General features: G+C 38.9%; 1 protein-coding gene across 1 annotated transcript in view; it reads right to left on the bottom strand.

Annotated features, from left to right (window-relative positions):
* The window catches only part of neurl1b (neuralized E3 ubiquitin protein ligase 1B), a 59284-nt gene extending 34296 nt beyond the window's left edge, over window positions 1-24988 (bottom strand). Inside the window, exon 1 of the mRNA XM_082178348.1 lies at window positions 24777-24988. Within this exon, the coding sequence (XP_082034474.1) occupies window positions 24777-24861 (85 nt within the window). The 5' untranslated portion in view covers window positions 24862-24988. The remainder of the gene's footprint in view (window positions 1-24776) is intronic.
* Between the last annotated feature and the right edge of the window lie 364 nt (window positions 24989-25352).

Below are 25352 nucleotides of genomic sequence, written 5' to 3' on the forward strand. Positions count from 1 at the left end.
AACCCTAACCCTACCAGTCTACTAACACTCTACTAACACTCTACTAACACTTTATTAATACTCTACGAACACTCTACTAACACTCTGCTAACACTCTACTAACACTCTACACTCAACTAATACTCTACTCATACTCTACTAACACTCTACAGTACAGTTGTGGATGTCAAAGAAATTCAGCGGGATTATTAAGGCTTTAAATGCCGGCAATTTCTAAGAAAAATCATGATTGTGGATGTTACAATCAACCTTGCATTAGCTGTTTCCATTTAAAGATGCACAATACTGAAGTATCACATAAAACATTAGTGAATAAAGCAGTGTTTCCATCATGTGTTCAAGAGAACAAAATCATCACTGGTAAACTGGAGCAAAATATCAGTAATAAACTGTAAGTTTCTGCGATCTGGCTCTTTCCCTCCATCATAAATGAGTGTGTCTCAGAGCGTCAGGCGAAACACAGTAACCGCTGTCATGTGCTCTAGCGTTCAGACGCTGGTGTTCGGGAACACACTCGTGTGTGAGACGCTTCTGGAGGGAATTAAACCAAAACATTCAACAGACTCTGACTCGTTTCAGAAACACCAAACCAGCATTTGAGATGCTGCGATGCCATTGGTCCACTGGTTAGTCCAGTTATCCAATCACAGCTGACGCTGAGGCAAATTCACGTGTGTTTTGTTGCGCATCGAGGAATTTATGCGGTAAATGTTTCCATTGTAGTTTATGTCTATTTATCAGTTAAAAAAGAATGTGTCCGCCTCAATTGAGCGAATATGTTTTTTTATGTGCATTTTTAGAATTTATGCACATCTTGGCGTTTCCATCCAGCGTTTGTTTTTTTCAACATCCCAAAATAAGGAAAACATAGCTAATGTACTTCAGTATTAAAGCTATTGCATTGTAATATAAATATTGCAGGTTTTTGGTGAAATGCGGTTTAATATGTTTAAGAGTATGATGGTGACCCTCTTGCTACAGTATATGTAGAGCACAGCCAATGCACAGTGACATACTCATGAACATCTGTCATGGTTCTAGAAGGAAAGGCAGCAATAACTGGTTTACACAGGAAGAATGTTCGAGGCGGAGACTATCGAGCTGTAAACAGAACATCACATGAATAAAAGCATAAAAGCTCTTTGTTTGGGATGGAATGATGTCTTGCAATGGCATTCATACATTCAGCTCTTGTTGCAAATATTACAAAGACTACTGTTACAAACACTATATTATATTAAATTATTATTTTTTAAGTCAAGACTCAACTAGATCAGCAAGATTTTATGATGGATAGATAGATAGATAGATAGATAGATAGATAGATAGATAGATAGATAGATAGATAGATAGATAGATAGATAGATAGATAGATAGATAGATAGAGTCACAATGGAAAAATTAAATATAATTATTTTTTTTTGATTTTGGGGGATGACATGACTTTTTAAGATTCACCTTCGATCAAGTTCATGCCTTCATTTATTAATTAATTTCACCAAGTTCAAAGTCGGCATGCAAAGAAAACATCATGATGATCGCATCAGTGTTGACAGCGGCTCAGTCTACAAACCTTTTCCTGAACATTACTGTCAGTGTCCCCTTCCTCTGGGAACAGCTAACACAAATCTGTCAGTCTGATTTCATGTGTCATTGGCAGCCGTCGGCATGGTCAGGGATGGCAATCAGGACAATGTGACTCGACAAAAAGAATATGCATGAATCAACATCTCTACGAGACAGTCCAGGAAAGGGACGTCGTTTGCAGGAGACTACATTTGTACCAGCATTACACTGTAAAAAAAATGATATGATCAATAAGTCATGGCTACATATGTTTTTACATTACTTTAACTCATCAAAATCATTTAAGCAATTTCAACTTTTTTTATATAAGTTATGAGATTCAACCAAAACATTTTTGTAAGTCTGTTAAATATCATTTAAGTTGAAATGACTTGTAACGCCAATTTGATTATACTTAAATTAAGGCAGCAACTGAACTTGAGTGCAAGTACCATTTAAAGGGGGCATAATATGGATATATTTTTATTATGTTCCTTGAGGTTCACTTATAATGCTTAAGTTTTCTGCACAAAAAAACAACAACAAACAAATATACAATATATGCTGAAAAAACAATAACTTTCAACCTTCATTCTGACCCTCTCTCTGAAAAAAGTCCTAAACAGAGGCAATGCAATAAGTTTCTAGCGACAAGCAATTTGTCTGTCCATACCAGACGACAAAATCAATCACAAACCACAGCCAATTAGAACAGAGTGTGGGCGGAGTCTCTTGTGGCAAGTGCTCAGCACCAGAGCAAGGAAATGGATAAGTATTGTACATAATCAAATTCACAAATATCACACTATTTAAACATTACTAGAAATACATACTGAGTTACTAAAACAATCTTTTTCATAGAATGCACTTGTTCGTTCACAGTTTGAATGCTCTTGTTTCCATTTGTTTAACTTCAATTTAACTTCAATTATCCATTTAGTACGGCAACAAAGCTGGACCACTAAATAATATTCAAAGTCACATTACACGCTTTTAACATTAAAAAAGCACATAAACAGTACATGAGATTATCATTGCCATACTTTGTGTTGTTGTTCCAGCCGCAACGTCGCAGAAAAATAGAAAATGTTTCTAAAATAGAATTGTCGCGGCGCGGCTGGTTAGGACAAAAACTCTGATTAACGTGGAAAAGATTTCTATTGCGTGTTGCGGCGCATCTGGTTAGGACATGGTGTTAGGTGAGTCTCCTTTAAGACTTGTCAGTAAACAGACACTGTTATGATTGGCTAACATCACTACACAGGAAACAGTATCAACACACACTCGCTATTGCATGCGAGTAAGTATCATTTACTTGCGATTTGTGATGCTTTATCTTTCAACTAAAGTTTCTTTGCGAACTCTCCATTGCACTGTGCCTCGGTTACAAAATAAAATGCTCCGAACAAACATATAACCATCCGACTAATCCGGGACGCCATTAACATAAACCATCCACTTGTTTTCGATCTGTACAGAGACACAAACCAGCTGTTTAAAGCAGCGCTATGCAGTTTTGGCAAAATCGCTTTTTGCTCGCGGGTTTCTCTATAGAGCTCCCCCTACAGCTTCAGAATATATTCAACACAGTCGTCAAAACTCGTAAATAGCTTAATCTCTCCCCCCTCCCATCTTCTCCCTCTGGTCATGTGCATTTGTTTTCAAAGAAGCCGGCGAACGCACGGAGCCATGTCCACTGAGGTATGTATGATACACAGAAGGCTAGCATTTAAATGTTTAGACAGTGTATGTGTGCAGTGCCATAAAGCAATTCATTACATCGCGCGACCTGATATCACGCAATATGCAAGGTGATATCAAACGTTGCAAGGGTGGTTTTTCTGCTCACAGGCGCTAGAGGGAAGCGAGACGGCCACCATTCAACCCGAAAAAAGTCATATAACCATTCCAGTGACTCCGAAGCTGTTCAGTTAAGGTAAAGTAAGCTAAAAAAAACTGCATAGTTCCCCTTTAAACTGGGCGATCAAAGCAAACGTTCTTTCACTCTTCTATTTGTCCCGTTTGGCAGTTTAGACTCAAGCGCATGGAGTTTGTCAGAAACTGAACACACATCTGTATATTGTATCAGTGTAGACAGCGGCAGTCATTATAATGGCTTCTGTTTGCTTTTTACGCGACGCTCACATCCAGTGTAGGCAAATATCAGCTGTTAACGCCGTGACTGAACGCCAGTGGGCGGAGCGCACTGTATGGTACGATGATGTATAACTATTCGCTGATGTCTTTGCTCTGAAGGCGGGCATATGCAAATGTATTTGTCAGTATGTCAAAATAAGCTGTTGTTGGAGCTTGATTAAATAATTGCTTTGTTTATAATGAGGATGATGAAACTTGCAGGATGATTTAATGGTGTAAAGACCTATTATGTCAAAAGATCAAGGCATGATCGTCATGATCCCTTTAAGTCTGCAGAAAAACGGCGCATATCCCAAAGTTACCCCAGAACAGAGCTCTTTTGCCAGTGGAAGCATCATGTTCTCTGAGAGAGGATGCTGTCACACTGCTGGTAAGACTTGGACTATGGCATGGGAATTGCTGCCATGCAGTGGAGTGACTAGTCCTTGGACTACAAAGTGTTACATTAGCAGTATTCCAATTCCCATCAAGTTTCAAAGACACTGACGAAATGCTAAGCAGATGGCCAACTGGGAGGACTGCATGTGGTTGTCTGAGCAGCAGGGGAATCTTGTCCGAAGCCAAACTCACAGATCTAATGACAAAATGAGTCATAACCACTGTCTAAGTGGGCTGAACGTTTTCATTAAACGCATGTGTGAAATACAACAGCCATGATTTATAATATAATAGATTATAATGAAAATCCATGCAACTACTGTTTTCTGTTCCCTTGGCTGAGTGATTATGCCACAGTATGATTAGAGTGCTGGAGTCGTGACGTTAAAACCCAAAAGACTAATTCGCCTGTGGGTTTTATAAAGGGATTTTTCAATTTAAGAGTAATTTATAAAGCCTGTGGTAAACATAACTTGACCATACTTGGACGTTTTGTTCTACAAACGTAAATTACACACAGCCATATAAAAAAATTTCATTTTGAAGCTGTTATGCTTATTTAAAAAACGTATGTTTCCAATAAGTAACTAGATAAGGGGGTGTGAGTGTCTGTAGTTTACATTGTAGGGGGATTTAAACCAGGGTTTCCAGCATGGGAGGCGGGCGCTAACAAGGACATTTACACGCACAGCTCTTACTGGCCTGTGTTACACTCACCCCCCTAAACCTCACTCCCATCCAGATCACAGCACCAAATGTAACCGGTCCTATTTGACACGCTCTCAGCGGCAATCAAACCGGGGTCTCCGGTGTGGGAGACGGGCGCTCTAACAAGGAGGCTAAAAACCGCAGCCCCTAGAGAGCCTCTTGAGATCAGGGGAGTGAGGTTTACCCGCACAGCTCTTACTGGCCTACGACAGTAACACTCACTCCCGTAAACCTCACTCACATCCGGGTCACGGCACCAAATGTAACGGGTCCTACTAAACCCACTCCGAGTGGGATTCGACCCAGGATCTCCAGTGTGGCAGGCGGGTGTGCAAACAAGGCTGCTAAAGACCCAACCACTAGCGCACCTCTTGAGGTCAGGGGAGTGAGGTTTACACGCACAGCTCTTACTGGCCTACGTTACACTCAACCCTCTAAATCTCACTCCCATCCGTCACGGCACCAAATGTAACCGGTCCTACTAAAACCGGTTCGAGCTGGATTCGAACCAGGGTTTTCAGCGTGGGAGGAGTGTGCTAACAAGGACGCTAAAGACCGCAGCCTCTAGTTTCAATCGCTAGCGCACCTCTTGAGGCCAGGGGAATAAGGTTTACACGCACAGCTCTTACTGGCCTACGTTACACTCAACCCTCTAAACCTCTCTCCCATCCGTCACGGCACCAAATGTAACCGGTCCTACTAAAACCATTTCGAGCTGGATTCGAACCAGGGTTTTCGGCGTGGGAGGCGTGCGCTAACAAGGACGCTAAAGACCGCAGCCTCTAGTGTCAGTCGCTAGCGCACCTCTTGAGATCAGGGGAGTGAGGTTTACACGCACAGCTCTTACTGGCCTTCATTATACACACTCCTCTAAACCTCACTCCCATCCGTCACTGCACAAAATGTAAGCAGTCTTACTAAACCCGCTCCGAGTGGGATTCGAACCGGAGTGGAAGCGGTTGCGCTAACAAGGACGCTAAAGACCCAACCGCTAGCGAGGTTTTACACACACAGCTCTTCCTGGCCTACTTACCACAGACCTCATTTTACCCCATTATATAAAACTTAAATTCTGTCTCATTGGGCCTTTATTTATTGGATGGTTTTCTGGCATCATGGATTATGATGGATCAAACACAGCAATCTGAAGTCAAATATATCTGCATATGACGGCTAAACTGTACTGACTATACGTAACACCTTTAAGAAATGTAGAACATGAATAAATGAGGTTACATTAAAATAAACATTTCAGTTCTTATAGCTGATTAGGTTCATGTCAAACTCTTCTTATTTTTGCATTAAATAACATATAGAGCATCTGGTCTAAAGCTAGAGTTGCATTGTGAGAATTTTTGGGGGGTGGAAATTACATATCCAATGCATCATTATGGATATTATATATCATTTGCGTCAATGAAAGCAGTCATCGTGGAAATAAAAACAAGATGGCCAACTGACATAAAAAATGTTCCAATGATTTTGCTGCTAAAACTCTGACTACTGACTGGAAGCCATTTGTGAACTAGATATTAAAGTAAATATCTACTCTTATTTTGATCTACTGAAACCATAAGTAAGTCTGTTCAAAAAGCAGATGTGTAGATATGCCATCATTTAACTATAATCTAAAACAGTATTGTGGTAGGGTTGGTTTAATGGTAAACATCAAACAAGTTTCTTTTAAAGTTTCTTTTAGCCACATAACATCATTAACATTTACAGCCTAATTTGGAGAAATGCTCTTTTGACTATCCAGACTCTCAAAATATGCCCTTTAAATGAATCAAAAGACATCAATTCTCAAGATCCTGTCATGGTTGAGGTTAAGACAGGGCCACCTCAGTTTTCTAACCACACTATCATTTTTATTCCCCTCCCTACTGATCACTTGTAACAAAAAATAACTAGGCCTACACTATAACTATCAGAGGGACTGAATATATTATCCTTATAGCAACTGTCATTATTCATGGGCACTTGGGCACTCAAGGCTATAAGATTATAGCAAACAAATGCTAATTACAAAACTTGGCCTACTGTAGAAAAATATAGTTTCAATGCCTTGATTACAAATTAGTCACGAGTTTTAAAAACCAATGCAAGATTAGAAATATAAAGTTGAATATTTGAGATGTAAATTGAAATGCAGGAAGGTAAGTGCTGGTACATGATAACAATGAGAAAGATGATGAAGCAACTGACCTTTTTAACTCAGAATCCCATGATGGAATGGATTGTACATCCAATGGATATCCGCCGGTAAACTGCTTTACATATCCACACTGGCAAAACTGGCACTTACCCAAATATGCCCAAAATTCAGTCCTTGAGGTCTTAAATTTCAAGTTACGCGTTTCTAGAGTATCAGAGGTTCATTTGACTAAGAGTATGAGGTTGCTGAGTATCATATTCTCTAAAGTGCCGCAACACATAAACGGACAGAAGATAGTAGTGTAAACCTTGACAACAGAGGTTGACTTGCCTGACAAACCCCTGAGGTCAACAGGGGTCAAATACCAATGGAATATTTGAAGGACTCTCCTAAAGTGGTCTTTTTCCTTATGAGGAACACATCACTGGAAGTGTGGTAGATCACCTATGGTGAAGATATTACATAACCAACGAACAATGGTTACTATGGGACAATTATAAATTGAACCGATTCTGAAATCTGATTGAATTAATTGCATTTAAAACTGGTGCTAAATAACCAATACACAGAAATTAGAGCTGAACGATTCTGGATAAATTGAATCACGTTGTTGTTTTTTTGTTTTTTTTAAATAGAGGTCACATTTCTGTCACGATTCTGAATAGACAACTAAACAAAATAAAATGTAAGTTATTAGAGGGTCTTATGAGTGTTAATTGCTGCAGTCTATTTAAAAATATTTAATAAATCGGAATTAATTATTCATTTTTAAATCGGTTTTAATGAATGATTGAATGACTCACTCATACAGACTTCACTTGTTTCATTACTGGATGAATCAGCGCTTTTGAACGAATCTCTTTAATGAATGATTCAATGAAGCACCAAGTTACTTTCAGAAGATAATTTACTCTATTTTAATCGCTACCGTAGACATCACTGTTTATATCCAAACTATAAACTTTTATCCCAGTACTTCTGTGTTAATTTAAATTATTGTAAGACAGAAATAATGATGCTGTGAGGTTGAAAAGACTGTTTATGAAGCTGTTTCAAACCTATTCATGACAACGGCTCTCTCTGGATCAGAACACAGATCTGAACATTTACATTCAAGACCACATGTGTTTGAATCGAGATCGTGATCTTTTAATTAATAAGTTATCGTGAAGCTCTAGCTCAACGGTTAACGGCTCTATAATTAGACAAACAGTTAATACTTAATGGAAAACTTTATTTAGATTTTTACTAACAAATCTAACAAGGTCATGTGCTACAGGTTTTGAAGCGGTTATGGGGTATAAGTGGTAAAATCACCGTAATGCATATCTGTATTGCTACATGAGAGAGCTGTCAGTAACCTCAAAATGCAGTGAGGACATCAGCAAGTGATCAGCATGCTGTAGTTAGGATGTGCATATGGATCCCCAGACACAAATGGTTCATCGTAGTGACTTTGTTTTTACAGAGAATAAAATAAAATAAAACTACAAAGCTAAAACGTTGGATACACTGTTAATGTGTAGAAAGCGGTTCCACAGCATGACTATGTCCTTGGATGTTTCCATTTCACCTGCTTTTTCAGCGAGACAATGGACACCAACAACAACATGCCCAAAGCGTGACATCTGATAGTTTGAGGTCAAAGGGTGCATGGTTAACGTGGGAACCAGCATAAATAACAAATGACATCCTTGGTGGAACTGCGTCTCGCAATTGCTCATTTCTCAAAGGAAAAGCTGTTCTACATCAGCTTCACATGTGTAAAAGGGTACAAGCAAATGAGTCAAATCTTCTGGATGACGAAGGACTGGTGGTAATTCCCCTCCTACTGATATCGCACAATGCTGTTATTCCAGAGAATTACGCTGTTGAAAACCAATGGAGTGTAGCCATGTCTTCTAGATATGGGTTACACATCATAAGATTTAATGTGATCCATGTGAATTTGAGATTAATGAGAGGTGAATTTGATATTTCAGTAATACTGCAGGTTTAAGGGAACCCATGTCAGCACAATCATGTCACCAAAACTATTTGAAAAGTTTAAAATGAATAAAAAATGACTGAAGAAAATGTGAGTGATGGCAACACATGTTTGCTTACTGGTCCAACCCCAAGTCTCTATGATATTATGCAGGATTTGTCAGATTTGTGCCAAACAATCTTTAACCTATCAGTATTACTAGTAGTAGGGCTGGGGAATACATCAAAGATTAGCAATATTATCATGTTATCTCCTTTATTAACTCCTTTTTCGTCTCACGACTAGGACAGCTGAGAGGCGGCTGCTCCTGTGCATATCTGTGAGCATCAAAGGTTCAGAAGTACAAAGACGGTGCACTCATGACTATGAATGGGAGAAAGTCCAACGAGCAATATGGCGGAATAAGTCCCGCCTTCTAAATAAAAGAGCCAATCGTAAGCCAATTTTAAGCTTTGGAAAATTTGATATGTTCCCATTCAAAGATATAGGAGCTGTTGCATGACTGAAACAGCTTGTTTCAAAGATGGCTGCCAAGTGAGATGACTTGCCTCAAAGGGACTCAGGGAGCAATCACAAGCCGCGTTTCCATTACCCTTCAAATTGCGCAGATTGAAATTGCGAATTGAAAATACACCCTCAATGGAAACACGTCAATTTCGCAAAAACTCCCATTTATCGCAAAAAAGTTTACGCTCGCATGAGGAGGTTTTTCAGGCAATTCGAAAAAGAAATATTTTGCTAAACTACAATGGAAACAGTTTTTGCGCATTTACAGTCACCTGACGTAGATGACGCGGTGTGTTTGGACAGAATACAAGACAGAGTTCTTTATTAAACTCATATATGACAAAAGAATTACAGGAATAATGGATTCTAAACCTCAAATAAATGCCACAATCAAGACCTGGAAGCAGATCTGAGGGAGAAACACTCAGAAACTCCTCATATGTGCCGCTCACAAGTATAATAAGGGTCGTTCCTCACCATTAATGCTTGGAAAACACACATATACATCTGCTTCGATTAATAATAATGGCCAGTGCAGTGGCTGGGATATAGTACATAAACCTACCAACGTCCGTCGCCATGGTTTTTGGAATGATTTTACTGATCGCGAGAGGAAAAAATTAATAATATAATCGTGAATGAATGTCGCATAACATTGGAAACGCCTTCATTTCGCAATAGTTTTTTGTCGACATTTAGAAGAAAAAAATCGCAAAAGTGTTGCGCAAATCTGTAATGGAAACGCGCCTACAGACATGTCTGGGCAATCAGATGTGTTTAAAGGACAAGTTCGGTATTTTACACTTAAAGCCCTGTTTACAGATCGTATCTGATGAAATAGAACGGTTAAGATTAAAATTTGGACACATGCTCCTGTCCCGAGAATTTTAGGTTTATTTCGCTTTTGTGGACCTATTTTGCCAAACGCGTCACACCCGTGATTCTTCCGTTGAGAGCTTGAATAATAGACACTCCAGCCCAGTTGGTGGCGATAATGCACCTTTGCCAATTGCAAGCAAACCACAGGCATTTCATTGAATACACAGAAGAAGCAGAAGAAGAAGCGGCGGAGTAATACCGTAAAGGTGCTGCGGTCTCACAGCACGTCCTATTAAGTCAATGGAGTTGGACAAAAACTACGATAAAACCTGTTGGAATGCATCTTTTTCAGCGATTTTTGAGTGAACATATCAGTGAACACCCCCTGACCACTCGGTGAGTTTCACGTCTTTGTAAACGAAAGTTTAATGTGTTTTTAGGACGGAATCTTCCAGTGCATATAGACAACCATTGTGGGGGTGGGGGGGGTGAAGCGAAATAAACCCAAAATTCTCGGGACAGCAGCATGTGTCCAAATTTTAATCTTAACCGTTCTATTTCATCAGATACGATCTGTAAACAGGGCTTTAAGTGTAAAATACCGAACTTGTCCTTTAAGTTAGACAGAATCCACTCAATGCAACTCAAAAAGCTGGAGTTTTTTTTCAGCGTGGTCAGTTACATTGTTCTACAATCTTATGAATAATTTCATGAACAACGTTGATTAAAACGGGCATTTTTCCAAGAGTTTGCTCGCTTTCTGTTTACAACTCACTCACAATTGTATAGCTCATGGTACTAACTACTCACAGCAATGTTTTTGGATTGACAACTCCACCTAAAAGTGGAATTGAATCTGAAAATGGGATGACTGACAGTGATAATCATGGTAATGTACAAGACAAAATAGTCTTGGAGTGTAAATGCAAACTAAAAGACCTGAAATTGGGTTTCTTTGTTCTTCATGTGTTTCTTTGCTCAACAACCACAACGTTTTGTAGGACAATTGTCCTGAAATGCAAAAATAGTGATATTTATATATTGAATATTGTCAAAATTTGGGGAAATGTTGAGATGTAAATGTTTAGCTATATGGCCCATCCCTAACTAGTGATGCTTGCTTAAAACAGCACAAAACTTGGAAACCATGCAACCTGGACATGTTCAAAATACCTTGCATATGTGTCAATAGGCTGTTTGTCATTAACTCATAACAGTAGAACAATTAGCTTATGAAAGTTTAATGTTGCATAAACAAGCAGTGATGTCATTAGTTGCAGACGTACAGTATTTATCTCAGAAGCCCTAGATAAGCCCAGCTGTTCTGTCCTTTGAATGCTATTTTAATACCCTTTAAAGCAACCCCAAACTGGCCCGCGGGGGCTCGAGTCACCTCTCCTGCACAAGGTTAACAACACCCTGAGAGCTGTCACCAGAGGCCATTCCACTCTCCATGGGAAACAGACATTGCAGGATATTTTTGGGCTAAAGCAGCACCCGTTTGAATGTTGTTTGTTGACCTTGGGTCTCAGGCATGAGGGATGCATAACTGGCTGGTCTTGCTCACAAGTGTGCAAGAGATCTCATTCTGCTTATGGCTGAATAAGTTCATATCACATTTACTGATATTAGACAGATTTAACTGCCAGTAACTAGTGACGTAACTGCCAGTAAATGCCTCATAGTACCATTTACTGGAAGTTACGGCACCAGTTAATGGCAAATAAAACTGTCTAGTATCAGTTTTTATTTGCATTTAAGTTTATTTCACGTGTTCAGTGTTAAAATGACTTAGTACGGTTTTGATAAGTAAAAGTGCATACCTTTCAGTGTCAAGCAGAAGAGTATGCAAGCTTTGGGACATACTACTTCGTCATAATTGTGTCTTTAACGGATGCTCTGTCGCTTAGTTAAGTGTAACCTGTCACTGTTTAAACTGCCCTGTCAATCATCTTGTCACTGTTAAAATCCTCCACATTCAATTGAAATGAATTTCCTCCCGTTTTGGAGAGAAATGTAGTCACACGTTGATCTGCCAGTCATAAGTCTTTCATTGGGAGAACTCTCCTCATGTTTGCATAATGATGCATTTAAAAGTTAATGACCAAACGCATCGTTACAAAAGTTCACAATGCTGTTTTAGATTAAATATAATGTGGATAACATTTAATAAATATATTTTCTTCAGGTTAGATAGGCTACTGATTATTAATCACTCAAACCCCTTTATCTAAACCGCTCTGCTTAACCGTTGGTCTCGCACGTCCGTCATGTTTGTAGTTTTTTTAACACTTTTTATTCGTGTTTGTAGTTCTTATCGAATTCTTGTCTACAGTGCAATGGATTGTGGGCAATATTAGCCATTAGAGTGAGCACGGACCTGCACTTCGGATTCTGACCGGAAAAAAATAGACCATACGGTATCTTTGGAATACTAATTTCAACATACTACAATTTGGGACACTAATTCTAATTTCAAATACTATTTAGGACGGATAGTATGCGAATTGGGACGCAGCATTATACAGTCTCAGTCTGTACTAAGAGCTGCATGTTCAAAGGAACTACCTGTAAGGAACTACCTGTTTGTCCAAAAAGTAATATGTAGGGACTGGACACTTTTCACACCTTTAGATCGTTTGTCCTGAAACAGGGACTTAACTTGTTACAAATTAGCATTTCGGTTTGCTTTCTCAAGGCAACCTTTCAAAGCATACCAAAGTGTGTTCACGCAAATCACATGCAAGTACAACTGTCCTCTTATTGGTCAGAGTTCCCTTTGCATCATCCATCAAGATGATTGACAAGTTCGCTCTATGAGCTTATTGTGGCTTCATTTGTAACTGTCGAGACACACGCAAACACAATACGAATGTAGCCGTCATTCCCGCAGTTAAATTATATACTACATTAGTATTAATACTGCAGCAAATTCAAACGCGCTCTCTCTGGATCTCCCAGCGCTATCTAGAGGTTAACAGTAGCCGTGTTTCCATTACCCTTCAAATTGCGCAAATTGAAATTGCGAATTGAAAATACGCCCAATGGAAACACGTCAATTTCGCAAAAATTCACATTTATCGCAAAAAAGTTTTTACGCTCACATGAGGAGGTTTTTCAGGCAATTCGAAAAATTATTATTTCTTAAAACTGCAATGGAAACAGTTTTTGCGCATATGCAGGTCACCTGACGTAGATGACGCGGTGTGTTTGGACAGGAATACGAGACAGAGTTCTTTATTCAATTCATAAAAGACAAAAGAATGACAGGAATATGGATTCAAACGTTTTAAGCAAATCTGTAATGGAAACGCACACACAGGCAAACACTATACAGATTTTATAATGGAGCATGAGCGGGAATCAAAGCTTCATTGGGACAGCATTCTCACACGGAGAAGCGCAATTACACAACATTTTGAGACTTTTGGTTTTTAACTGTGATGTTTAATCTGCTCACTCACAGAATCAGACACTACTGCTATTTATATAGCACATTTCCCGTTATGAATTATAATATAATTTGGTTCGTTGGTCCGTTGGGTCTGATTGCTGTCACACCACAAGCGTTTCGCCCCAGAGTTCGTTTGCAATCGGGCCGAGACCTCGTTCAGGCGGTTTTAGAGCGATCGATGGTTTTGGTGTGGATCCAAGCGTGATTGCCGTGTTCACATATGCCTAAACAAACCGAACCAAGGGAGAAAACCCACCAGGTTTAGAAACAAATGCTCAGGCCAATATAGTTTTCATGAAACTATACATGAAACTACTGAAACATTGACATGGGGCCAATCAGTAAGAGCTGATGTGTGTCGGTTGAATTAGCAGAGCAATAGCACAGCTGTACATAAAATATTGTCAAATATGTAATACAATCCACACAACATAATGGGAGACATATCAGAGTTCAAAAGAGAACAAATTGTTGGTGCGCGTCTTGCCGGCTCATCTGTGACCAGGACAGCGAGTCTTTATGGTGTATCGAGAGCTATGCTATCCAGGGTAATGTCCGCACACCACCATGTAGGATGAACCACATCCAGCAGGAGGAACTGTTGACACAGGAGGCAGCTGTCTGAAAGGGATGTAACCTGGATTGTCTCCAGAAAAACATAAAACCACAGCTGCCCAACTCACTGCAGAATTAGATGCGCACCTCAACTCTCCTGTTTCCACCAAAACTCCCCAGAATCAAGATTCATGGTCAGGCTGCTTTAGCCAAACCTTTGATCACTTGTGCCAATGCCAAATGTTGGTTTCAACGGTGCCAGAAGAGGAAATATTGGGCTGTGGACAGTGTGAAACATGTGTTGTTCTCAGATGAGTCCACCTTCATGGCCTTTCCCACATCCGTGAGAGTTACGGCGTGAAGAAGAACCAAAGAGGCTGTTGCATGTCCAGAGTGAATCTCAGGGTTTGGGCTGCAGTATCACGGCATTCCCGACTGTGATGATGGACGCATCACTGCAAAGGATTACTAAACCGTTCTGTATCTGAAGGGGGTGCCGTGTATCAGCATGAAAATATGCCCATACACACAGCAAGACTGGTGACAGAGTGTTTTGATGAACATGAAAGTGAAGTTGAACGTCTCCCATGGCCTGCAGTCTCCAGATCTGAGCATGACTGAGACTCTTTGGGGTGTTTTGGAGGAGCAAGTAAGAAAATGTTCTCCTCCACCAGCATCACGTGGGGATCTGGACACTGTTCTGGAAGAAGAATGACTCAAAATCCATTTGCCACTGTGAAGGACTTGTATCTGTCATTCCCAAGATCAGGGGATTTCAAAGTCAAAGACAATGGGATTCAACATACAAGATGGCACCCCACTCCACCCCAACTTAATTAAACTGCATAGAATGAACAGCATTATATGCATTACATATACATAGATTCTTAAGAAAGCTATCAAAGATATTCAGTCAGGATCAGTGAATTTTTTTTTCTTTTGTTGTTTCATTAACATTAACAAGGCCTATATGAGGCTGCTGTCCATTTAACACCTAATGTATGGATCCAATATGCTGATAATTTCACCCAACTGTTTACTTTCGTTTTAGACATAACTGACTGTGTTTACTTGAATACTCAAGATGGGCCTTTTGAAACATAAATGTGTGTTTTTGACTGTTGCGAAGCGCAATAAGCCGTGAAAGTGAACTGATTTCAGCACTCGTGAGATTCGGATGTGTGCCACAGAAAGCCGCCTGTCAATGAATTCAGTTCTAAGTCACAGTTTATTGTGCTTTTCATAACTCATCAGGACGTCCCGCTATTTCTTCTCATTCATGTTTCTGGTTGCGTTTTTATCTCACGTTTGCTTTTGTTAATGCTATCAGTGGGGTTTAGTGTAGGTTGTATGTACATTATTTTCAAGAGCGATATAGCTGAGACCTCTAAGCAGCACTCACTGGACATCTGTCATAAATCATTGCCAGATTCACGTCAGTTCATCAGTTTATCGGCATATTCTCGTTTTTTCCACCAGGTCTGGGTTGATATGAGTTAAAAACGTTCAAACTCATCTTTGGCATTGATTTTACTGCTCTATTATCTTTCTTATACAGATATGTGACCCTGGTCACGAGTCGCACGGGTATATTTGTAGCAATAGCCAACAATACATTGTTTGGGTCAAAATTATCGAAAAATCATTATGATATTAAGTAAAAATCATGTTCCATGAAGATATTTTGTAAATTTCCTACCGTAAATATATAAAACATTTATTTTTGTGAGTGAATGCTGCACAATCGCCAACATAAATGAACAACTTTAAAGGCGATTTTCTCAATGTTTCGATTTTTTTGCACCCTCAGATTCCAGATGTTCAAATAGTTGCATCTCGGCCGAATATTGTCCTATCCTAACAAACCATACATCAATGAAACACTAATTTATTCAGCTTTCAGTTGATGTATATATCTCATTTTCCAAAAAATTACCCATGTGACTGGTTTTGTGGTCCAGGGTCACATATATTGTACAGATTGATTTTTAGAGAGCATTTACTGTACTACTTGATTCAAAACAGACACATACAGCATATGGCTTTGTAACAGGACCTATTCGTAGAAGGAGCCTCCTGGAGAGGGGAACACAATGGCTGTGGTGGCCAACAATGGGGTCGTGCATGTCAGCGTTACTGTTTTGGCGGTCTCCAAGCACATCGCTGTCGCTCGACTCTCTGAAACAGCTGAGGCATGTGCAGCACTGCAAGTCTGGAGATAGCTTGCTTGTTTTCTTGTGATTACATCTGCTTGTTTTGGCACCCTCTTGAAGCGCTCCTCCCTTACACAAACGTATTGTGAAGGGGACTTTCTCAAACACAAAAAGGCAGAGGAAGGATCTATTTAGATACAGCGCTCTGTTTTCCCCATTTCAGATCCTTGGTCCAAGTCATGCTAGTCACGCAGATATTGGGCTGTTCAGAGGGACTTTTCAACTCCAACACCAGCTTTTGTATTATTGAAAGGACTAAAATCATTTACATTCATAACACAGTGACAGTATATGTGTATATATCACAATATCCATCCATCCATCCATTATCCAAATCGCTTATCGCTATCAGCCACCATATCGGTATCAGCCGGTATATGTTCATTTTGAATGTTAGCGTTATCGGCTTAAGAAATTTTGGCCAATATATTAAAGCCAATAAATAATGTTTTATCTCCTTCAGCTGAGACACTTCTAATGCGCACTATTCAACATGATGTTTATGATTGGAATCACTTTAAAAAAAGGAAAATACAGTAAAGTCCAACATGTGCAGCGCAAGTCTGTTGTAAGCTACATGTAAGGGTTAATGCCCGACGAGGTGTCAATTGTCAGGTATAAATGGACGACGGCGAGGCGTGAACGGTTGCCTCCGCTGAAGTCCATTAATACCTGACAATGGACACCTCGAAGGGCATTAACCCGCTTATACCATGGTCACTTGCCAAATAACACATTTTTAAAACATTAGTTTATATTTTAATTAGTTTTACAATCGAAATCTAAAGTTTTTACAAACAATAACTTGGTTTCCCTGGTTACGCCTGACGGTTTATTTAGCAACCGGAGATATTTATAGTCCGCTCAGCTCGTAGAAGCCTTCAGTTTACTGCCTGTTGCTATGGTTACTCACAGCTGATGTAGCCAGCGCATTTATTTATTCATTTCGAACGGTAAACAGTCAGTTTCACCAGAACTCCTTTACTAGGTGTCCTCTATCACTTTTTAATGGACACCCTGCAGCCAATCAGAATCGAGTATTCACCCAGACCATGGTATAAAAAATTATAATGAGAACATTAGAATAACTGTGTGTTTGGAACATGGCTTTTATTGGTTTTGTAATTGGCCAATATATTAGTTATCAGCTTTCAAATATAAACAATTATGGGTTATCGTATTGGCCAAAATTTTCATATCGGTGTATAAAATATAAATAACACCATTATAAAACAGCCAATATACAACCACCTGTAGACACAGGTACGCAGAACTAAAATCCGTTTACACCCCTTAAAATAACACAGTCTTCCACATGTTGAGTTGTTTGATACATTCCTCTCTGTGTTTTGTTGCTTACACATCTAAATAACATAAATCAGTCCAGCTGCGGTTAAATGGTACAGCGAAGGGATAGCGGAGATTAGAAAGCATTCGGTTAACAGAAACGACTTGTTATTTATGTTCTCTTGTGCTGTATTGATCTGTCCACCTGAAGCACATTTTTGGAGAAAAGGATGAGGATAAAAGAGGAAGGGAGGAGATGATTTTGTTTGAATAATTAATGTATGAAATTCAAATTTAATATAATGGCTGAGACGTAGTTAATCTGGTTAATTTCTTGTCCTTTTTTTAATTTATTTTTATTGGCTAGTAGTAGTTCTGAATGGCCGGTAACTTAAATTGTTGGCCGGTGAGTGAAAAGGTTAAACCCTGACTGTATTACAGGTAGTACATGTATGTGAAATATGGAGAATTAAATAACACAGAGAGCATCTGGTTAAGGAAAGATCCACCCTGCCATACAGGGAAACTACATTGACAGGTATAAATGTAGAGAGTCCACCAACTGAGAAAACAACAAAGCAAAACTGCAAAGATGAAAGGCTGACGGGGTGTTAATAGCAGGGTCACAGATTCTCCTGCATTACGTAATGGCTTCCCCAGCGGACTGCTTAAATGAGGGGAAATGAGCCTGTGGTTTCTCCGAGTTTCCGGCCAGCTTCTGCTCCTCTGCCCGGGCTCGACATCCGTGCATACATGCCCTTCTTCCCTTCAGCTTTTCACGGCTCTCCATGTGTGGGAAACTCTGGGCCCCTCGCCTCTGATACACGCCAAGGGCTGTGCGCTGGGGCTATTTTAAGAAGCTGTAAATATGGGAACTTCCTCTGTGTTAGGGTATCTCATATCTCAATGGATCGTTTTACACTATTAACAAGCTTCAAGCACAGTGAGCCGACTTACGGACTAGGACGAACCAGCTGCCCTGAATGATATTAAACTGAACTGTTTTAGTTTGGGAATGTAAGGAGGACAGCTGAAGAACAAATGCATTTCGACAAGAGTGAAGTCTAAGATATACGAAGACGTCAACATGAATTTAACCTCGTTTACTTACATCTGTGTTCTTCAGCCTGTGTGTCCTAGTGCCGGTCAACATGACCTAATAGACAGAAACTGACTCTAGGGGTGGGAATCTTTTGGTAGTTTAGTTTTTCTTTCCATTTTAGTCAAACCAATATTATAAAACAAATGCGCTTTAAGCCGACTGCAGTTATTACACACAGTCTGTAATAAAGCAAGGCAGGCCATTTTATTTTATTTTTGAACGAAGCAAATTACAAACAATAGGACAAATACAATAAAAAAATAAATATAATATATATATATATATATATATATACTACGTTTTTCTGGTACATTATCATAGGTTTATTTAACACGTAGTAAGAAATACTACCGAAACTGAATAATCTAATGTAAAAATAAAACACTGTATAGTCTTCACTGTATGAATTAAATATAAATTGATTCATATTAAAGATAAAAAAAAGTGATTCAGTCAAAAGCAGTGAGTGTTTTTCTGATTAACATTAATAAAACCAAAGGCAACAGTTTATGAGGCTGCTGTCCCTTTAAGAATTAACGCACGGGTCTAATATACTGTTACACATCTGATTTTCTCCCATTTGTTTTCGTTCGCGTTGAACATAACAGACTCTGTTTACATTGAATACTCCACATAATGTGCACTTTGACATAACCGTGTGTGTATCTGTGGAAGAGAGCTGCACTGGCGATCTCATGTGAGAGGCTCATCTGTGTGTCCGTCAGCGCGAGCACTGTGGTGCACGTCAGGGTACGTCGTAGGCTACGCATGCTACACACAGCCTACGACGTAGCTACGCCGTGAGTTTGACGCAGAAGTATAAATTGGGCTTTATTGTAATTAACGTCAATAACTTTAAGTAGTACTGCAAAGTTAAAGAAGTGAAACACTTGTCATTTGTGAATCGATGCAATTCGGTAGAAGATATAATTACGATTCATATATTAATCGATTTTTTCCCTCGCACCCCATTAATATTATTCAGGTTTGACTCCGTTCTTGTATAAAGCACCCACTTGTTTCACTCAAAATACAATCTATTCCTGATGTATAACATCCACCAAAAAAATAGTGTTAATGTCCTGTTAAACAGAATTAAAATAAGCTGTGTACTGTGTAAAGTATGTTGACTTTAAAAAGAGTCTTGTCTAAAAACAATAATCTTCATTAAGAATAAAATATGATAGTATTTTTTGTACTGTATGAACATTGTAAAAAGTGTTTTCCTTTATTCTTTACTGAATAAAGCGGTCACCGAACTCTTTAACTGTTGTTTTAAATAAATAAATAGGCCTTCTGACTCTGTGTGCTTATGAAAAATATCACAAATCCACTGTCTCACTCCCACTGGATGTCAACAGCTTACGTCCCTGTGCGTTTGCAATACGGTCTGCTTAACTTTGTTAACCATCATGCTTCAGATCAACAGCACTTCTATTCCCTTTGCCCCGCAAATCACTGTCAGTGTGAACGTCCCCTTTCACAGGTACTTTCCTGTCTGGAACTGAAAAGAAAATTGATGTTTTTCTCTGAACGGGTGGAGTTAGACCTCTGTAAGGTCAGACATACATGTGCTGGTTCATCATTCACATCGATGGGTCCATGAAGAAACTTTAAAATCCAAGGTACCTTTCAATCGCACAAAAGATTCTTTATAGTGGTTCTTTAGATTTTTATAATGTTAAGAGAAAAAAAAATTTATTTTAAGAACTGATCATTGAAAGGTTCTCTGAGGAACCAAAAATGGTTCTTCTATGGCACTTTTGTGAAAACAGCCTTTTGGTACCATTATTATTTTTAAGATTGTAAGGAGGCTCTTCCTTTTAGCTCTTTAATTTATATATATATATATGAAGAGTGCAATCTGATATATGAAGTGCAATCTGAAATCTTCTAGAATGATCATTTTTAGCAAGATCGTTTATTTAAGTTCAGTAATTTCACTTAAATGGCAATTAATAGGTCATTTTCATTGCAATATAAGTGAAATTACTGAACTTAAATATATGAGCTTCATAAAAATGATCATTCTGGAAGAAAATTTCAGATTGCACTTAGAGGCTTTTGCATCTGAACTCTTCATATATATATATATATATATATATATATATATATATAAATGGGTGGTTGACATGACATGGCCTTTTTTTGGTCCAATGTGTCAAAGTTAAGTCAATTATAGAAAAATATGTCAAAAACTGTGGTGATATTGTTCAAAAAGTGCTGTTTTATATGAACCAGAATAAGCTGATATGGCGTGACTGTCCCAAGCACATTTCACACATTTAGATTTTGAATAAAAAAAAGAAAAATAATTCATTTTCTGTTTATTCAGTCATATATTGACAACCCAGATGTCTACTTGTGAGTCTGCTTGACTAAACGTTCAGGCATAATATTTTGAAGCGAAAACATTTTGTCCCAAAAATGGATCATATGGTGTGACGCCATATTCCTTTTTTTAAACGGGCAATTGTTTGGAGAACTTTGGGGAGTGGGGGTCCTGCTTCTTTCAGGAGGAAGAACAACACCTCAGAAGGACACTGAAAGTTACAATGTGAGTTTTCTCTCTTCATGTTTTCAAAAAAATCAAGTATATCCGGCACTCCTGCTTCAGTTCACTTTCGCGCTGTCTTTTGGGGATATATGAAATGCAACAATTATTATGCACCGCTAATGCATTGTTTCCTCTTGTGTGCACATTTGTGCTGTCTACAACACTGCCTGTTCTTTAACACTCACTGTATGACACTCTCATGACCCCAGATGTGTTAATCCTCACTAAACTATGTGACTGTTTGCTTGGCGATCATACAATCGCTGCTACAAACCAGACCACTACAAAACAGGACCGTTAAAGGATATCTGGCCGAGGTCTCGGGTGATTTATCTGTTTGAAGAACTCAAATATATGTCCTCCCTTAAGGTATACAATAAATCCGTGACCCTTTTAAACAAGTTTTATTTTTCAACGTTTTTCGTGCATTTGGCTGGAAGGCCTATGACTCAGTGTGTGAGGCAATGCAGACAAACTAATCATCTGACTTGGAGCCAAGAGTCTTAAACAATCTACGTTCAAAGTCATTGCTCGGTTAAAAAAAAAAAATAGAGACGTAGGTAAAGCATGCATGTTAGAGCACTGCACCTGTGGCTGTTTCACTTCAAATGGTGTCTAGTTGGAGTTCAAGTAAACAGGATAGTGTTGTATAATATGTGTAAGCCAAAGGCTACAAAAAAAGCTGCATTAGTCATCAACCCTTTAAAGATGTCTTAAAGAAAAGGGTTCAAAATGAACCAACAACATTAGACTAGTTTTGTTTTAAAGTCCCCCTGTGGTGAAAATCCTGCATTTAATGTTGTTTATGTGTCTATGTGCTGTTTTTAATACGCTTTAAGACAAACCATGTGTAAATTCATAAGTCGACAGCATTGCTGAGTATTTTCTCCTTAAAACTGCAGTGAACCAAAGACAGTCTCAAACACACGCTTTGAAATCGCTGGTGTTTCTGACGTCACAAACTACCTTGTAACCAATCAGATCAACGTGTGATCGTCAACCAGTGGATCTCTGAGCTGAGTGAGTGAGTGGAGGCGGGGCTCATTTGCATATTCATAGAACCGTCGAGTTACATTCGAGATATTTTAAGGCATGGAGAAATTTTATTCAAGGAAAAAACATTTAAATGTCATTTTGGTGATCAAAGATGAGTTTTAAGGGATAAAATGATTGCCTACAGGGGGACTTTAATAGTTGCTAATAGCTAATGAAATACAATATTTTGTAATTATTGTTCTGATTACATCTCACAGAAATTAACAGTTTATAATTCAGTCAGTTTGAGATCTCAGCTGCCATCTGCTGGTATGTGTCATCAAGTGCACACTGTCCTCTACTGTAGTTTCAGAAACATAAAGCAGGACTGCCAGACCCCCATCAGGATATGACAGCACTATCACACCCACTTCCTTCATACTAAATCTCTGATCATCGTTCTTAATTTGTCTTGAAAGATTATCACATTTAATGCAATCTTATATAATGTTAAGTGAAATGGATCAAATGTTTCTCAGTTCCTCATATTCTGCAAGTGCTTGTTCCCTCCCTACTGTTCTCATCAAGGTCCTGGGAAAGCCACAACCTTGCCAACTCTGCATATCTCTGAAGCCTCTCTCATCGGGGGAGTGACCCTTCCTGCTCGAGTCTGGAAACCTCTGGAACAGTGTCCCCTCTCATGGTGTTCCCATTAAATCAAATAAATACAAACCAAAACAACATTTTCTGACAGTATTTTAAAGGCCGCACCAATAGACCCTGACCAACTGCGACAGACACTTGGTCTGGTTTTGTCGGATCAGTGTGTTTCCCGAGTCGAGTCTGTTGCTGTTGGTCGGCGCATGCGTTTGTCGGGTCGAGGAATGTCTGAGAAGTGTTGTACTGTAATCTGGTGATTGTCTGTGTTGGTGCAGTGGGAATTTGGCTAAAACCGTATTCTTTAAATGAAAGACGTTTGGTTAAATTCCTCTAATGTTTATTTGTTTTAAGGACCATTTTGATTTTGTAGATTTATAATAAAGACTTAGGCTATATAATTTTATAAATGAGTACAAACCAAAGTGCTGTTGCACCAATATCCAGACCAACACACAGTTGCCAGCGTGATAATGCTTTAATACAACAGTTTATAACTATAAACAATATGTTAATAAAGAATACTAACATTTTAGACGAGTCACACTGTCTTCACCAGATACCAGAGTTTCCGAGTTGGGCGGGTCATAAACTTTAAACATAGTGATTGATTTCTGTTGTTACTGCTGTTCTTTATTAGTTTATATTCGTATATATAAATAATAATTTGAAGCCTTTAGCCTGTACTTGATCGTCAGCAAGCTGCATATCTAGATAGTGTGGTGATGGTGAATGTTTATATGGTTGTCAATGAATGGAACTCTACAAATTTCTTCAATATATTTAGGTTTCAATAAGATTTGACCAAGAAATGGGGAATAATAAACCAGGTGTCCCCCATGATTCCTATACTTTCAGACAACAATGCACTTGAACACGACGAGCTTGTCATCACGAGTTCAGAAGCGGGAAAGTAGGACATTTATGATAGCACATGACGGCAGCATTACTATTTAGCCTACCTCTAATTTGGGTCCAACAACAAAAAGAAAATCAATCACTGTTTTTGAGCGATTCATTCCTAATTGATTCAGTCAACGAATTGTTTGAGTGAATATTTCAATACTTGCTTAAAAAACATACTTATTAATTACTTTACTAATTAAGTAACTACTTAACATACTACTTAATTACTACAACTGGTATAACGATGTACCATGTCTGGAACCCTGCTGAAATTATGTATTAACCAATCAGCAGCCATAACAGGAACTAGGCTATGTTTTTGTTGTTGTTGTTTTTCTTGAGTTTGAAATGATAAACCAATATCCATCTTATTTTGTAATGCAAATTTTTAATTTGAATGTGTGAGACTTCAGATTCATCAGCACCTACAGTTAAGTTACTAGAAAAACAAAACAAAACAAAAAAAAACAAAGTGCAGTAAACTGTAAAACTATTAGTGTTTAAATTAATTTGCTACACTTTGTGGTTGTAAACTGTAAGTGGAACATGTTCATTGGCTGGTTGTGTGATGAAATGACACCTGTGTATTGTGGGGAAGTGACGTCATACATCCAAACTCACCTTGGTCATTGCGAAAACGGCTCAGAAAAGTGTATTTCTGAGGAAAGCTTTAGAAACATTTGTTTCAGATAAGATGGCACTTTGCTTTGATATTTTTATCTAATGGCATTTAGATAGATTTCACTGTTCAAATACTTAATTACTAATATAGTGAAGAATAAGCGAAACTCACCTTGTGTCCTGCTGCTTTTCCACTCAGCTCTTGCCTCGACTGTCCCTTGAAATGTAAACACGGCGGAAGATCCGTTATTCCCCATCGAAACAATAGTTTGTGAATCTAATACAACTAACTCGGTCCGAAAAGTCGCCACTGTATGCTGTCTCACTGCGGGCTGCGGTGGAGTCTGGTGCTGTTACTGTGAGGGGAAACTGAAAACCCCGCCTAAATTCAGTTTGAAATCTAAAAACACCTTACACGTGCTTGTGTGTATCTTTCGCGCGGCGCGCTGTCCAATCGCTGTGCTCGTGAACGCCCCAACGGTCCTGGCTGCCGGCGCGCGCCCGGGACATCGCTTCAGTATGTTCAGCTTCAGTATCAGGATGGGAATGTGCTGTAGATTCCGTATGTTAGGTCATTTCTATCCCAGTCATGCGGAAAAACAATACTAATTTTGCTTAAACCGGACCTCAAGACGGTTTAAACAAGATAGACAAAATCTTGAATGTATTTATAATTTGCTTGTTGTTCTGCTCCAGTAAGTTTTGGTATTAAATGTAGCCTAGCCTATTTAAAATGCAGGGATTCATG

The sequence above is a fragment of the Leuciscus leuciscus genome (assembly GCF_965113295.1).
Source record: "Leuciscus leuciscus genome assembly, chromosome: 8".
In the NCBI taxonomy this organism is placed as follows: domain Eukaryota; kingdom Metazoa; phylum Chordata; class Actinopteri; order Cypriniformes; family Leuciscidae; genus Leuciscus; species Leuciscus leuciscus.